Source organism: Colossoma macropomum, unplaced genomic scaffold (genome assembly GCF_904425465.1).
Source record: "Colossoma macropomum unplaced genomic scaffold, Colossoma_macropomum, whole genome shotgun sequence".
Lineage (NCBI taxonomy): Eukaryota > Metazoa > Chordata > Actinopteri > Characiformes > Serrasalmidae > Colossoma > Colossoma macropomum.
The window spans coordinates 9,288,314-9,303,190 of NW_023494799.1; the positions used below are offsets into that span (position 1 = coordinate 9,288,314).

Here is a 14,877-nt window from a genome sequence, read left to right on the forward strand (position 1 = left end):
CAGTGCGGAGAATGACCACTCAAATAACATGTGATCTGTGGTGGTCCTATGGGGGTCCTGGCCACTGAAGAGCAGAGTAAAAGTAGTCTAACAAAGTATGCAGAGAAACAGTCCGCCTACAAGGGGGCGGGGGTGTACATAACGAAGTGATCTACGAAATAAAATTTCGTAATCAGTGGTTGATCTACGAAACACAGTTTCATTAATATGCTTTTGGCACATTGTTTTAAACTGGAGCTCACAGATTTTATATATAGAGAACAAAAGGATCAAACACAGTAACGCCCCATTCCGGTGGGGTTTAATAAAAAGACAACAAACAAACAAGGAACACAACATTCACGTAGCGAGACTGAGCGGACGTGGTGACGCACACTCCGTCCCTGTGTACGTGCTCGTTCTCGTGCGCGTCAGGATCAAATAGAGGACGACGGAGCCGAGCGCTCACAGGCAGCGAGGACTCCATCATCGGCGCTGCGCCTGAACTTAAAGACGTATTTAACACAGTGTTTCATCCGTGATTAAAACACCGAGCTGAGGGGAGCCAACATGCGGTTGCTGTGGGTGTTTGGTGCCATTTTATTTTATTTTCACCAAGCCTTTCCGAAGACAGGTAAGACCGATGACTTTCAGCTCTTGGCGTCGACCAGCTGAATGCTAGCTGGTTTGGCTAACGTTACCTCGTCATGGAAATTTACGGTTTATTTAGATTTACCAGCGATACTACTAAATGACGAGTTCGTTTATTGAACGTCTCATTTGTCACGTTAGAAAAGGGAAGCGCGTTTTGCTGCGGTAACGTCTGAATAGTTTGTTGCTACTATCCGTCAAAGTCGTTAAGCTAGCTAAAGCTAACCAGCTAGGATGGGAACTTTAGCCGCGGCGCTTAGGCCGCTAGTGCTGTCAAAACTAATTTCAGTGTGATTTTAGAAAATGATGTTAAATCGTTCCAGTTTCAGAATACCGTCGACGATAATTGTGTTTTCGACTTCACTACTTTGAATTAGGGGCAGTAGTTGAGGTAAAATGTTCTTATAACCTCGGCACACTCCCCAGCTAACAGGCTAACAAGCTAATAATATATTTCAGCTGCGAAAGTTACCGTTGCTGTAACGCGAAGCCTGCTGTAATACAGTAAGCCGAAATAATTAGACCTGTTTTGCTAGATAAAACAACATTGTTCAGACTGAATTTAAGTGAGGGGTGTCAGCTTTTTTTTAACTGAGTTGTGCCTATTCACGACAATATTAACGTTAGCTACCAATGCTTTTCGTATTGTTTTTTGTAAAATCCGCGTAGAGTGTTTTTCTTTTAAATTGCAGTTAATGTCGACATTTTAACATCAGCGTAATGGCCACTGTTATCGACCGGGTAGAGGCGCTCGCTGAAAATTCTTCCTTCGTTCAATGACTTGTTCGTCTTTATCAACCACAAACGCGATGTTACGCTTATCAGATGTATTTGCATTTGTATTTTATTTTTTTATTTTATTTTTTCAGGAAAGCTAAAGTCTGTGAAACGCTATTTAATTAAAGAAATGTGACCACCCATGAATTTCAGGAAGGGAAGTGTTTCGAAATTATCATGTACGAGGCTTGGTCAGAGACACCGAGTAGCATCGTTATTCTTGTTATTTACATGGGGTGTTTAGTCGGAAAGAAATGATTCATTATTAACAAAAATAGATGGGTGAACATGGGAACCAAACCAGAATTCTCCATTTAAAAAAAAAAAAATCATGAACAGCTCTGGTGAGATCATAGCCTAGGGGACAGAGACTCCATCTTAAAAGGGAGCTCTTTCTCAAAAACTGTGTAGTTAAATGGTTGAGATGTAAATAGTCGTTCGGAGTGGTTTGGTGTGAAATTCTCCATTCTAGAAAAACTTGCCAAGTCAGAATAGTGGTGGTGATAGGAAGTTTGATGCCTCTAAAATCTATGCTGCCAGATATCTGACACATTGTTTAATGACCGTTTTGGGCTTAAAATCTCTTAGACTAATTATTTTATGGCGAAGAGGTACATGCAGGTTGTTGTAAGACAAAATAGTTCCCAAAGAAAGCTTATTTTTTCAGTTTTGTGACTATTTTGCCATTATTAACACCACATATAAAAACTAAAGATATGAAGGTTTACTGGTGGTTTTAAATAGTAAATAAAATGACTGTTGTGGACGTTGTGACCACTGGTTCCTTTCACCACCACTGTAAAGAAATCAGTGTCTGTAAGTTTCTCTACAATGACCCATTTTACATCAAACCAATCTGAATTACTTTGTTTACATCTCAAGGACTGAATTATTCAGAAAATTTGAGAAATTGGTGGAATTCTCCTTTAAGGACTGCATTTTAGTAAAAACATAAAACAGTGAATACCTTTGAACCCTACGATGTTCAGTAGTAACGTGTGCCTCACATTTAGGTTCACAGGTGGCTAAAGGTCTTACTTTTAAGCATCTAACTGAATATTTGGGACTTTGGCATTCGTAGTAGGTGCAGTGCTGTTAGTTAATGAGTTTGGGCCGTGTTCCGTAATGTTTTTCATGGCTTTGTTAAGCAGCACATGAGACTTAATGTGACAAAACTGCTGGATGACTACTTCACATCGTTAGCATTTGTTGTTAATCACTAGGTGTTGATGATGATAAGTAGGTTTGATTATTATGTCCAAGAGGGCGTTTTGCAGGCTTGCAGCCTGGGAAACTGGTGCAGACCGGTTTGCTTTGCCCATGGGCCCAGGCATGGCAGGCATCTGTGGGGCCTCTGTTCTGCTATGAATTGGATTGATCATGAATGTTATCACGCCAGGCCACAGCCTGTTTGTCTGAACACATCATCTATACCATTGTGATATCCTTGGCTGCTTAAGTTTATGTTAGAAATCAAGTTGTTTTGCTCTCTTTTATATATATAGTAAAGCTTTGCGGTAAATAGCGCAACAATCCAATCTTATGTTGGAAAATGTCGTTATCACTTTTAGTCTTTAAAGAATTTAAGATAAGCTCATAATAATGTTCCAGCAGTGTTGATGGCCAACGTGCAGAAACGCTTGCGAACTTGCTGAACTTGAAGTACTTTCTGAGAACCCCTGATTAGTCTAAACACTACTTTTTATTACATTTTATTAAAAAAATCACTTCTGGTATTCACTTTTATTCTTTAACCTGTTAATGTCCAAATCTTTTGTCTAGATGTCCATGTTTTCACTCAAGCCATATGGCTTGTATAAAGTAGTAATTTGTGTGTGTTGTTTTAAACATTCTTTTTTCCTCTTATATCCAGACTTCATATGAGATGATAAAGAACAAACGAAAGCGGTTCATGTTGAGTTTGAGAATTGCATGTAAAACAACGTAAATCGTTAGATCTAAGCTATAAATATCCAACGTCATCATCAATCAGAACAAGTTGTAGGTAATTCTTTTTATTATACTAAACTTAGTAATTAAGTTGTTGAGTTGAGATTATTAAATTTAGGGTAGTAATTTGGTGAAGATTATATTTGGGAAGGGGAAAAAAGGTTGGTTTATTTGAATAAATGGAATTGCGTGTCTATACTGTAATTTAATTCGCCTTTCGGAGTAGCCGCTGAATGAATGTCAGTCCCTGTTAATCTTCACCTAATCAGCTTCAGGCTGTTAGAAATAGTACCGAACACAGCAGGGAGGCTACGTGCTATTCTCCATAGCTGAGGTAAGCCTTTATTTAAGCCCAGACCCTCCTGTAAACAATGCAATTAAATTGCACTGGGCTGTCTTTGTTTTGGCATCCCCAACAGCTCGCTTTGACGTTTTACGTTATTTTAGAACTTTCTAGTTTGTGCCACAGCAACAGGTAAAGGTTTATTTTCTTTATCTGTCCCCATTATTCCTTGGCATGCATGTTAGAGAATGCCTCAGAAGGCAACTGCACCAGCTCCATAGCTGAGTGAGTCGAGCCACGGCAGCTCTACATCAGAATTAAAATTAGATTTTCCCTCGAGCCCTGTGTCTTCAGCTCGGCACAGCTTAGAAAATTGGGTTAGCAAGAGCACACAGGTATTTGTGCTTGGTTAAATAGGCTTTCCATTTTTTTGTTAGCATGACAGCTGCCTATTGAGTGCCATTTTGCTCTCGAAGTAAGAAAATGCTTGAGGGAGCTTTACTCGTCATGTATCCGGTTTACTTGGGATTGTGTAAGATTGTGAAATGAAAGAACTTGCTGCAATTCACAACTCTGCCATTATAGCTCATTTGTATACTGCAGTTCATCAGTCTGAATACTTGCTTTTAGATTACAAAGCTGTTCACTTTTGACCAGCGGTGAGAATATGCTGGCACCTCACCTACATTTTATTTGTTATTTTTGTTTATGCTGTCACTGTATATGGTGTAGATTTTAGTGTTTTTCTCATCAGAAATATACTGATTAATTAAAAAAAAGACTAAAAAAAAGCCAGGCTGTGTCCCAATATCCTACTTTTAAAATGTCTCTGGATTTTTGTTTTACAGTAGGAGAATCAAGAAACGTGTATATAAAAAGACAGTCTTGTGAATTGTTTGTCTTTCAAGAGGGAATCATGTCGCATCTACGAATTGTTTACTTTCCCCTTTTGACTTTGACCAACTTTTTGTGGGGTGAGGCAAGACTGTTACTTACTGACCGGGCAGTTTTCTTTTTAAGGTCCTGCTAAGACTTTTTCGCTTCTATAGATCTGTTTATGTCCCTGTAGTGATGACTGGATTGGCTTGTTCATTTTTCATGTTTGGGTTTTTGTAGATCTACATGATGTGACCTGGGACAAGTGTTTGCACTAATTTGTTGTAATCTAACTTTTTTATGTGGGGGGGGGGAAGAGAGCTTTATCTTGTTTACTACTACTGAGTAAATAAGTAAACAGCCCATTCGCAGACTTTGATCCCACTGAATGGCTTTTGCGTGCCTGTTAGCTTCTTTGATCATTTAGTGTTGTCAGATTAGCCATGGCCATATCATTAATTTGTATTGTTATAGGTGGACTATACAGTTAAACTCATTATGTGTTTTCCATAACACTTTGACCTACACATGAGAAGCTGAGCAGGCAGACCTTACTTTTGCAACGTGATATAGGGGGAGGATGTTTTAGTCAGTTCTAAAAGTGTTAAAGTTCTGAATGTGACCTTTAATGATGCCTGTACCAGTTTAAAGAGCAAATGATCATGTCAGTGGTAGTACACTAGTTGGACTCGATCTGTGAAGCATGAAGGAAAACAGGGGTGTGCTCAACCCTTTTGTTTGAGAAAATGTACAGTTGCAGCTTAAAGAAAAACAGCCATTGATGTTGTAGGTTTTTTGTGAATCGGATGTACATAAGTTCCCAGCCTGTCTTCTTTGTATATTGTTCTGAGGTAGCTCTGGAATTCCGTTAGATGTTCTCCATGGGGGGTTTAGTTTGACCCAACCTGTTGTGTGAGGGGAATGTTATTCTCTGACATGATCACAGAAATTGTGCTCAAGAATTGCCTTAACCCTGTAAGTTTCTGTAAACCGGACACAAGTAGATAACTGCAAAATGTAAGTTGTTAACAGTAATGTTCTTAAGAATTTGTTACATTTACATGAGCGGTCATCATTGCCTTTGTATCCCCTCTCCTTTCATCCTTTAAGTTTTATTTCAGTTCTCATTGCATTCAGCATTAAGGATAATTTGCTTTCAGGATTTTACTGCATGCCTCAACAGCTGTCATTAATGCTTCTGCTTTTCTTTGATTATGGATTTGGGCATCATACAGTGTTTACACTGTGAGCCAAGATTTGGTCTTGCATTATGATGCCCAAAATTAAGCTGTTTTGAAATGACACCTTGCTTTTTCATCCATTCTAACAATCTCATTTCTGTTTTCTTTGTTGTTCTTTCTTTCTTTTTCTTTCTTTCTTTGCCGTTGCCATCACTCATCATCTCACTGAACTGCCTGCTCTAAATCCAAATCAAACTGAATCCCTGGTCAATTGATGTCCTTTGTGGGCATATTTACAGCAAGCTTCATAAAGTCGCCCATGTCTCAGATGAAGTTCATAGAGGACAGTGCAGAGCTGCACTGTGAGGTTATAGGGAACCCAATTCCTGAAGTGCAGTGGTGGTTTATAGAAGGCGAGGAGCCGGACGAGACGGTCTCTCAGCTCTTTGATGGGGCTCGGGACGACCACGTCCACATCAACACTACCTACATTCACCATGCCGCCAGCACCCTCTCCCTCTTCAATCTCACACTTAACAACACAGGCGTATATGAGTGCCGTGCCTCCAATGATCCTGACCGAAATGACCTGAGGACGACGCCCAAAGTGAAGTGGATCCGCTCACAAGCGAATGTTATTGTGTTCGAAAGTGAGTTGTGAAGTGTAGAGAAGTGGCCAGCTCTGCCCACCATTAGATGACGGAGAGCCCCTTAGATTCAGATTCTGCTCCTTGCCGTGCGCCTCCTGTTTCATCCCCTTCTACCACCGACTGGTCAACCTAGTCCACAAACATTACCACAAACCCTCTCCTTTAGCTGTGCCTTAGCCCTCAAACTGATGCCCTCTGAGTCTGATGCCTTTTTTGAGCATATTAATGCATGGACGAGTATAAATCCTTGGGAGGAATATGTTAAAGAAAAAAATTAGTCTCCTAAATGCTACTGTTCAGAACATGTAGAATGTGTTCTGGGCTACCTAAGTTTTGTCTTTATTTATTTATTTATTTATTTATTTATTTTTATTTTTTTTTAACAAGACTAATTGACCTGTGGTTCTGAAAAAGGGGTCAGATTTTGTCTCATTAGATTGGCTTTCCTTGAGTAAATGCTGCTTTGATACTGAAATGTCAGAAAGCTCTTTGTAGATGAATTGCTTCACCCTTTGTGACAAGTGACTTGCGCTGCTTTGGAACAATGATTCTGTAAGGAACACAGCAAATACACTGCTATACCAATGATGTTTTGCTTCATTATCCAGCATTACTGTAGTGTAAAAAAAAAAAGTTACATTTTTTGAAATCCTTTGTCTTTTAGGTTTTGCTAGAATTATAGTGCAGTTCCTGTTTGATTGAACCTCCCTCACCACAACTTTGTCTGTGTTCATTACAAGATGCTCTCCTTTTTGTTTCCCTGTAGCTTGTAGTCCTAATATAACTTCCCTTCTTGACCTTAAACAGTATTTTCTGGAAAGGGAGCTGTCCTCTTTGGTGCACTTTTCATCTAGTGAACATCTTGGACAGCTCTGGGTGTCTGGTTTATTATTATTATTATTATTTTTACTTGAAAGAGAAATCAGCTGATTTCAGAGTCCTTATACTTTCAGACATACAGGATTTTACCCACATAAGTTATTAACTCTTGCTTGACAGGCTCTCTTAGTACATTTTCTTTCTTTGGTGAAACTTAGGCAGTATTCAGGAACATGTATTTTCTTTTTTATCAATAGAGTAGAAGTTAATTTAAATATAATAAAGATCAAAGTTTAAACAGTAGGACTGAAACATGTTATTTCATATGTTAGTTGTTTGAATAAAACTACAAGAATACTTAAATATGTAGGAAGTTGCTTTCAATCTTACATTTAGGAATGAATTTTAACTATGATCTGTGATTGCTTTTGTGATTATGGGCAAACAGAATTTGTCCTAACTGCTGATTTAACATAGCTGGCCTTATGGTGAAGCAATGTTAATTTTTTTTTTTTGGTGTTGTACCTCTACAGGGGCTGTGATTTTGCTTGAGCCAAATGAGGTCATCAACAAGACAGCTGCTACACTCAGCTGCAACCTCACCAACCCAGTGTCTCCTGTCAAGGGCTTTTACTGGACCAGAAATGGCAAGAAAATCGAGGGAACCCAAAGTGAACACGGACTCCTCTACACAGAGTACACGTATGTTTCCTCTATACCCTCTAAACTATCGTTTCAGCCCACCCTTGATCCACCACACTGCATTCCGGGCTGAACAGTGTGACCCATATTTACCAGGCATGTCATTGTAAAAGCACTGATCTAGGATCAGGACTTGTCTGACCACATAATTATCATTAAGCTGGAAAAGGCAAAAACTGATTCTAGATCAGTGCCAGTAAGTGAAGAGCTTTAAAGCAATGCTGGATGTCAGGCTGGAAACACTGCAGCTATTTTGAGTTCTGTTTAGAGAGGGACGGCACTGACGTGCAGCTTTGCATGTAGCGTAGAATCCGGTAGTGGCGGCAAGGATAAGCACATCCAGCACTCCACCCTCTCTGACCTTAATTCCCCATTAGAGCGAAGAGTAGAATGCGAGCTGTGGTGCAGAAGAAGCCTCTCTTTGTAACCATTGGGATGCTTTGGCATCATGCCAAATGGAGGCCATTTATATAAATTGGTTGCCCTCTCATTTCTTCCACCTTAATCTAGCTGAGTGTGTTATTAAAGGCATGTAGTGTGATGGCACTGGATGTTGTCTAATTTGTACTTCTCACTTTATTCCTCTCCTCCTGGCAGCATTAATAAGATTGATTACCACTCTGCAGGAAAATATTCCTGCATCTTCTTGACTGACCCTGTAGCGGAGGAGAGCATCGAAGTCAAGAGTAAGGCCACTTTCTTTATATTGAAATATGAAGTGTGTAATTATGTAAACAAATGTCTAACTGACTTACCCATTGAGTTTCCATTTTTTCAGATATAAGATTATAGTACTGTAACTGTAATACTCTATTGATATTAGGTTCAGAGATTAAGTGCTTTATTTTGTTCCCCTCATCAGTTCCTCCCCATGTTGTGCCCTACAAGCACTCTGAGAACAGTAATGAGAAGGATAAGGCTGTGCTGGTGTGTGTGGCTCATAGCTACCCCTTGATTGTTGACTGGAAATGGTACAAGCTCAGTGAAGATTCTGAGGACAAGAAGGTATGGATCTAATATGCTCTCTTCACATTTTTGTCTTGCATAAAACGTAGGGGAAGTTAATAGGAAATGTTAAGACAGTGTTCCAGACTCACCATATTTTTAAATAAAGAAACACTTCATTCAGTGCTCTTGGGATCTGCTTTTCTGCAGACTATAGCTCCAGCCCTAATCAGCCGTCCTGATCCACCTGATTATTGCTTTCCAGAGTTCTCGGTTAGCTGAATGAGATGCTTGAGTTGGAGGTGAAACCTTTTGGAAGGTAGATCCTCCAGGAGGATAGTTGGTGACCACTGATCTAAAACATTGAGGTGGCCCCATTCCTGTACATGTTTCACGTCGGTATAAATGTTAGGGATGCGCTATGATTTTAGACACACACATTAGTAAATTGGTAAAAATAACCTCAGCTTTGAACTGATAAGATCTGTTTGAAATATCAGTCAAGTATTTGATTATTTATTGTACTTTGGAAGGGCAGAACGTTTAAGCAATGCTGGGCTACTGTGCTGTAATATAAACATTTTATTAATTTTACTGTGTTTGAAACCCTATAGAAAAAATAACTTTACATTTCTCGGTAATGCTGATCCAGACAAACGTAGTCCAAATTTTTACTATCAGATATATGCCTCTGGTGCATCTGCCTAGAATTCCCATATTGCTGCGTCCCTAATTAATGTTCACTGTGAACCTTTTTAAAATGTTAAGTGACCTTGTGGTTTATCTCCATTTCCCTCAGCCCCTCAATAGCTCTGGGAAATATATGATCAAGAGCACTCCTAGCAATTCAACGCTGTCCATCGATGACCTTGACATGGAAGAGGACATGGGCAACTATGAGTGCTTTGGGGAGAATGAGCTAGGCTTTAAATCTGCCGTGATTCACTTGCGTGTGCGCAGCCGCTTGGCTGCCCTTTGGCCCTTCCTTGGTATCGTGGCTGAGGTCATCATCCTTGTCACCATTATCTTCATCTACGAGAAAAGGAGAAAGCCCGATGAGATTAATGACGGTAAGTGCTGAGGCTAGTTAGTTTAATAGTGCTTGGAGGCCACTGAATGTACAAATTGGTGACTGCACATGTTCTCAGTGATTTTTTTTTTTTTTATTTTCCTTTAAGTTAATTTGTAAAGATGTTGGACCTTTTCATCATGTGTTTTTGTATTTTTATGTTTATTTTTCTTTTGCAAAAGTATTGGCGTTCTTGTTCTTAGTGCCGTAGCTGAGTCTGTTTTTTATTATTTACACTGTTTATTTCTCTGTTTGCTGCTGCTTTTACGTTGTGGTAAGTGCTCAAAACTGCATGTCAGGCTGAAGTGGTTTTACTCAGGCTAGAAATAAGGAGCAAATTTCCAAAGTCCAGATGCGCTTTTTGCATAGACTAGCCGCTCCCAGACGTGTTGAAAAACAAACAGCTCTTTCACTGGTAGCAGGTGGTGGGTGGTTTGAAATGGAAGAAAAAAAAATGAACAAAATTTATTCCTGGCAGTCAAAGAAAAAAAAAACTGCAGTAATCATTTGTGATTGTAGCCACAGCCAGTGAAAGGGTTGATAAAAGACCTAACACGGGTCAGGTTTGGTTTTCCTGTTGCAACGTTTTTGGTGAAATAACCAGGGTAATATTTAAGGGGTTATAGGGCATTTAGTGGCATCGTTTGCATGTTCTCTGCATCATACTTTAATTGCATGAGTTACTTCAGCTCTGGTGAGCTGAACTGCAGTCCTTCTCACTGCTTAGGGACAGTTTGCAAATAACACTAGGGTGGGCAAGTGAAGAGGAATAGCCCCCTTGGTTGTCATGTGGACCGCTTTTTTGGTTTTGAGGGTGTCTGATATGTCTGATGCATGGGAGAACTTACACTGGGTAAATTTTCATCATATTTGATCAGCCATCATGTTGCATGGTCAATCTAACTGCATTATTTTGCATGAATCATTAATAGTGTTTAGGTTATGTCACAGTCATCATAAAGAGTATAGTATAGGTTTTAAGGCTGTTTTTAGTACTATTATGCTGATAGTACTATTAAAATTTGGTATTATTTACAGGTATTATTTACAAAACTGCGTGGTGGGTGCCAGTTTGCTTTTATGCTGAGTCTGTATACAAGTTGATATCTTAAAACTTTAAGCTAGACCTGTTAGCTAGACTTAATTTTTTTCTTCCCAGCTTCCAAACCATAGACAGATTTTAACTCCTTTTTCCCTTCGTGTGCCTGTCTGCTGACTAGATGATGACTCAGGATCTGCCCCACTGTAAGTCGTTTATATTTCTTCTAGATTTCATATAGTGAAACACCTTTGTTCTGTGATGGTTCTTGCTCAAGAGGCATGTAAGCAAAGAAGGAACTCACTGCTAATGTCTTTTCAGAAAGAGCAATGCCGCTACAAACCACAAAGACAAGAACGTGCGACAAAGGAACTCTAATTGAGAGGAGAGCGGGTGAGTCGATCAGAGCAAAAAAGCACCCTGTTCCTGAAAGATGATTTTATTATTATTATTATTAATTATTATTATTAATTATTATTAATTATTATTTTTAGGGCTGTCAAAATAAGTGTTACTTTATATATAATGTATGTATGTATGTATGTATGTATATGCACGCTGTTAACACATTTTCCCAGTTTGACCCTTGAACGATGTGTTTTACTTGCATACAGTGATACAACCTGCCATTGTAGCGCTCTCATTCAAATAGGGCTTTTAATTGGATTTTAAAGTAGCACCTTTTGCAGGCGAAGCTGGACAGTGCTCGCTGGACAGTGCTCACTGGACACTTATAGATCAGTCAGCTAGCAGCACAGTGAAACTAAAGCAACAGTATAGTTTAAGTATAAAGCTCCAATTCCAATCGTGCCTCTACTATAACAAGAATCCACAAGCTGTACGAATGAGGAGAGTTGCAGAAGAGTTGGGATCATTGACTGTATGATGTACAGTCACTGGTACATGCAGACAGTATCGTGCTCACTGGACATTAGCAATAAAAACTGGAAACTGTTTTCACTCTCTGGAAAAGCACGTGATTTTTATACGTGGGTTCATGTGAACCCTACACTTGCTAGGGATGTGCATTCTGACTAATTTTGTCTTTGGCTGAAATTAATGTAGGGCTATAGACCTATCCTTTTTGGATGCAGGACGGAGGAATACATAGAGTTTTTAATGTTAAACATATCCATGATGCATCGGTAGATTTCCATGTTGGATGAGTAATGGAGCCTGCCTCAGATGAAATGAGCTACTAGAGCCAACTGGTATGAAGTTGGATGCTAATGGAGATTCGTCGTCTTCCACATGTGTCTCTTCTCCTCAGTGGACGATGTGTGACGATGTTAATTTGTCAGAAAAATGTTTTTACTTTTCTGGACATAGTTATGATCAGCTAGAGTAGTTAGTGATAGAGCCTCTACTAAACGTACTTCTCAGTCTCGTTTTTGGCAACATGCTCACGTTAAAGCACTCACATTTCGTAACATTAGTAGCAAAGTGTGATGTAACACATACTTGTATATTACTCATAAATAGAAGTAAACTCACCACATTTTACAGTCCTGTAAAACATTGTTAACCTGCATACACTCTTTAAATGATGAAACATAAAAAATTAGATACTGGCACATTGATAGTTAAAAGTACCCTTTGCACATCCCTGGCATTCACATGATAAAAGTTATTGCAAGAAGGCTGTTTTGTCTGCTTATATAGCTGAAACTAAACACAGTGCTTTTAAATTGGAAAAGGTTCTTTAGGGTCAGATTTCAGCAAATGAGACTTGTGACAATCACAATCAGCTACACTAGCTAAAATTGTTTGACAGCCCTAATGTTTTTATTTTTTATTTTTTAAATCACACCCTATCAAAGAAACGCACTGACTTTTCTTTTGATTTCTCCTTTAGGTAACCTAAAGACTACTAATCAAGATACAAGAAAAGAATTAAGTTTCTGAGAAGCACATTATCTAGTGCACCCTGCAATTTCTGAATAATTGTTTTGCTTGAGTGTAAATGTCTTGATGTTGATTGGTCTCCTTTTTCCTTTTCCCAGTATTCCTCTCTGTATTTTTAAAAATGGGTTTAAGGGAGGGAGGGGGGAGAAATTGCATGATTGTATTCTTGCTGTAGAAGTGTGTTTTTAGTGAAACCCTTTTAATGTGGGAATTAACAATTGGTGATTTCTTTCATGTTGGCTTCCTCCACTGTTTGTTAATTCTAGCCTGGGTAACAAACTGTTCGCAATGCGATCGTCCTACCAGCGTCATCTAGAACGAATTAAATTACAACCCACCCATGTTTGTCAGCTGTCATGGCCAGGTTTCCGATCAATCAGGAGGCTGATCTCTCCCTTTGGATTAGGGAGAAATGTGGTCATTTTGTCCAGGTTTCTTTTTACTTCTTTCTAACATGCCAGCCAGTCATTTGAACAATGATCATTAACAATTTGGTACCCAGGCTATTGTAATTTTGCATTTTTTTTTCTAAAATATTCAAAAGCCTCTGTGACGTATTCACTGTTTGGCAGCATGGGATTTGCAGAAGTTCAGATATTCTTGATGTCTAACTGCAGCGAAGCGGCGCTTTTATGTGTTTTGGGATTTAATTTTGTTGGGGTTTTTTTTTGTTTTTTTTTTTAGTAGTCAAGACTCCTAATGTCATTAGTTCACTTGGCAATTTTTTTTCCTGTAAGCCTTAATGTTAATCTACTTCACTGTATATGCTTACTTTGTAGTTGTAGAAATAAAGTTAATTACGAACTACTAATTCAGCGCGCACACACACACACACACACACCCGCGCACACACACTACCACGTCATTTTTGCAGCGTATTGCACTGTTAAAATTAAGACAACCTCTTCTGTTTGCTTAATGTTTTTGGCTGTATTTCTGGACACAGACCAGCTTAAGTCTTAGTCTTAAGACTAGGCTTAGGCCGGAGAGTTACCCTTTGAGATTGTTCTGTTGAAAGGCTTTAAAATACTGGCTCTGTAGTTTCCAAAAGCAGCAGTAAAACCCGATTATGAGGACCAAGTACGAAGTACGTGCCATTTGCCACTCAGTTATGAAATCTAATTTACCTTTCCAGTACTAAAACAGAGGACCTTCAAACTTTTTATGTAACTTTCGATTACTAAGTAAAGGTGACATTTAGTGGAGGTTTTTGTTTTGCATATTAATACTCTTGTAAACAATTCAGAAGCCATACTTTACACAGAGTTGTTTAGTATTGTGACTGAATGTGTGCCATTTCTTTGTTAGGAGGCATGTTGACTATTAACTTGTTAGAACTGTATAAATTATTTTGCCTTAGCAACATAGGAAATCTGAAACACTGTCAACTGTATGGACTTGCACAATCTGAATAAAGTTATTTGGTTTGATTTTAACATCAAGTCGGGCTCTATGCTATTGGTTTTTAATGCTCATGTTTTGGTGCAAGTTTACCTAAAAATACTAGAATTATACTGAGCTTCAAAAGTGTTTATATTAGGAACACCTGCTCACTGCAGTAAGGCATGTGTTTATGTCTTAAACCCATGCAGACATGAATCAAAAGCTTCAGTTAATGTTCATGTCAAACGTCACAATGAGGGGGAAATGTGATTCCAAGTGACCTTTTATTGGGGTGTGGTTGTTGGTGCCAAAAGGGTGCAGAGGTTAAGTATTTCAGGAACTGCTGATCTGGGACTTTAAAGCGCAGCAGTTCTAGGGCAGCTTTGTTGATGAGGGAGATCAGAGGAGAATGGCTAGACTTCTTCAGTCTGACAGGAAGGCTACAGTAACTCCAGTGACCAAAGTGTTTTGCAAATGGTTCTTTGAATGTGCATGGTTTTATAAAGAACCCTTGAAGAACCATCTTTTTTTTAAGAGTGTAATGTAGAAAATGGTTCCATATAGACCCAAGAACACTCAAAGAACGCTTTGCATGATTAAAGGGTTCTTTGCATCGTGAAAGGGTGCTTCAGAATGATGGAGAACGTGCTGTAGAGGGTTCTATGTAT

At 39.0% G+C, this 14,877-nt stretch overlaps 1 protein-coding gene across 2 annotated transcripts; it reads left to right on the forward strand.

Annotated features, from left to right (window-relative positions):
- The first annotated feature begins 409 nt into the window (after nt 1–409).
- On the forward strand, nt 410–14,268 carry bsg (basigin). Of its 2 annotated transcripts, none has more exons than XM_036587222.1 (8): nt 410–613; nt 7,700–7,868; nt 8,466–8,554; nt 8,731–8,873; nt 9,613–9,883; nt 11,103–11,127; nt 11,243–11,314; nt 12,777–14,268. In XM_036587222.1, exons 1-7 carry the CDS (start codon nt 550–552, stop codon nt 11,301–11,303), a joined length of 822 nt encoding a protein of 273 aa, XP_036443115.1. In that variant the 5' UTR covers nt 410–549; the 3' UTR covers nt 11,304–11,314; nt 12,777–14,268. The 2 variants fall into 2 exon arrangements, with proteins under 2 accessions (XP_036443115.1, XP_036443116.1); XM_036587223.1 differs by having other exon boundaries at nt 11,115–11,127.
- Nucleotides 14,269–14,877: the final 609 nt, after the last annotated feature.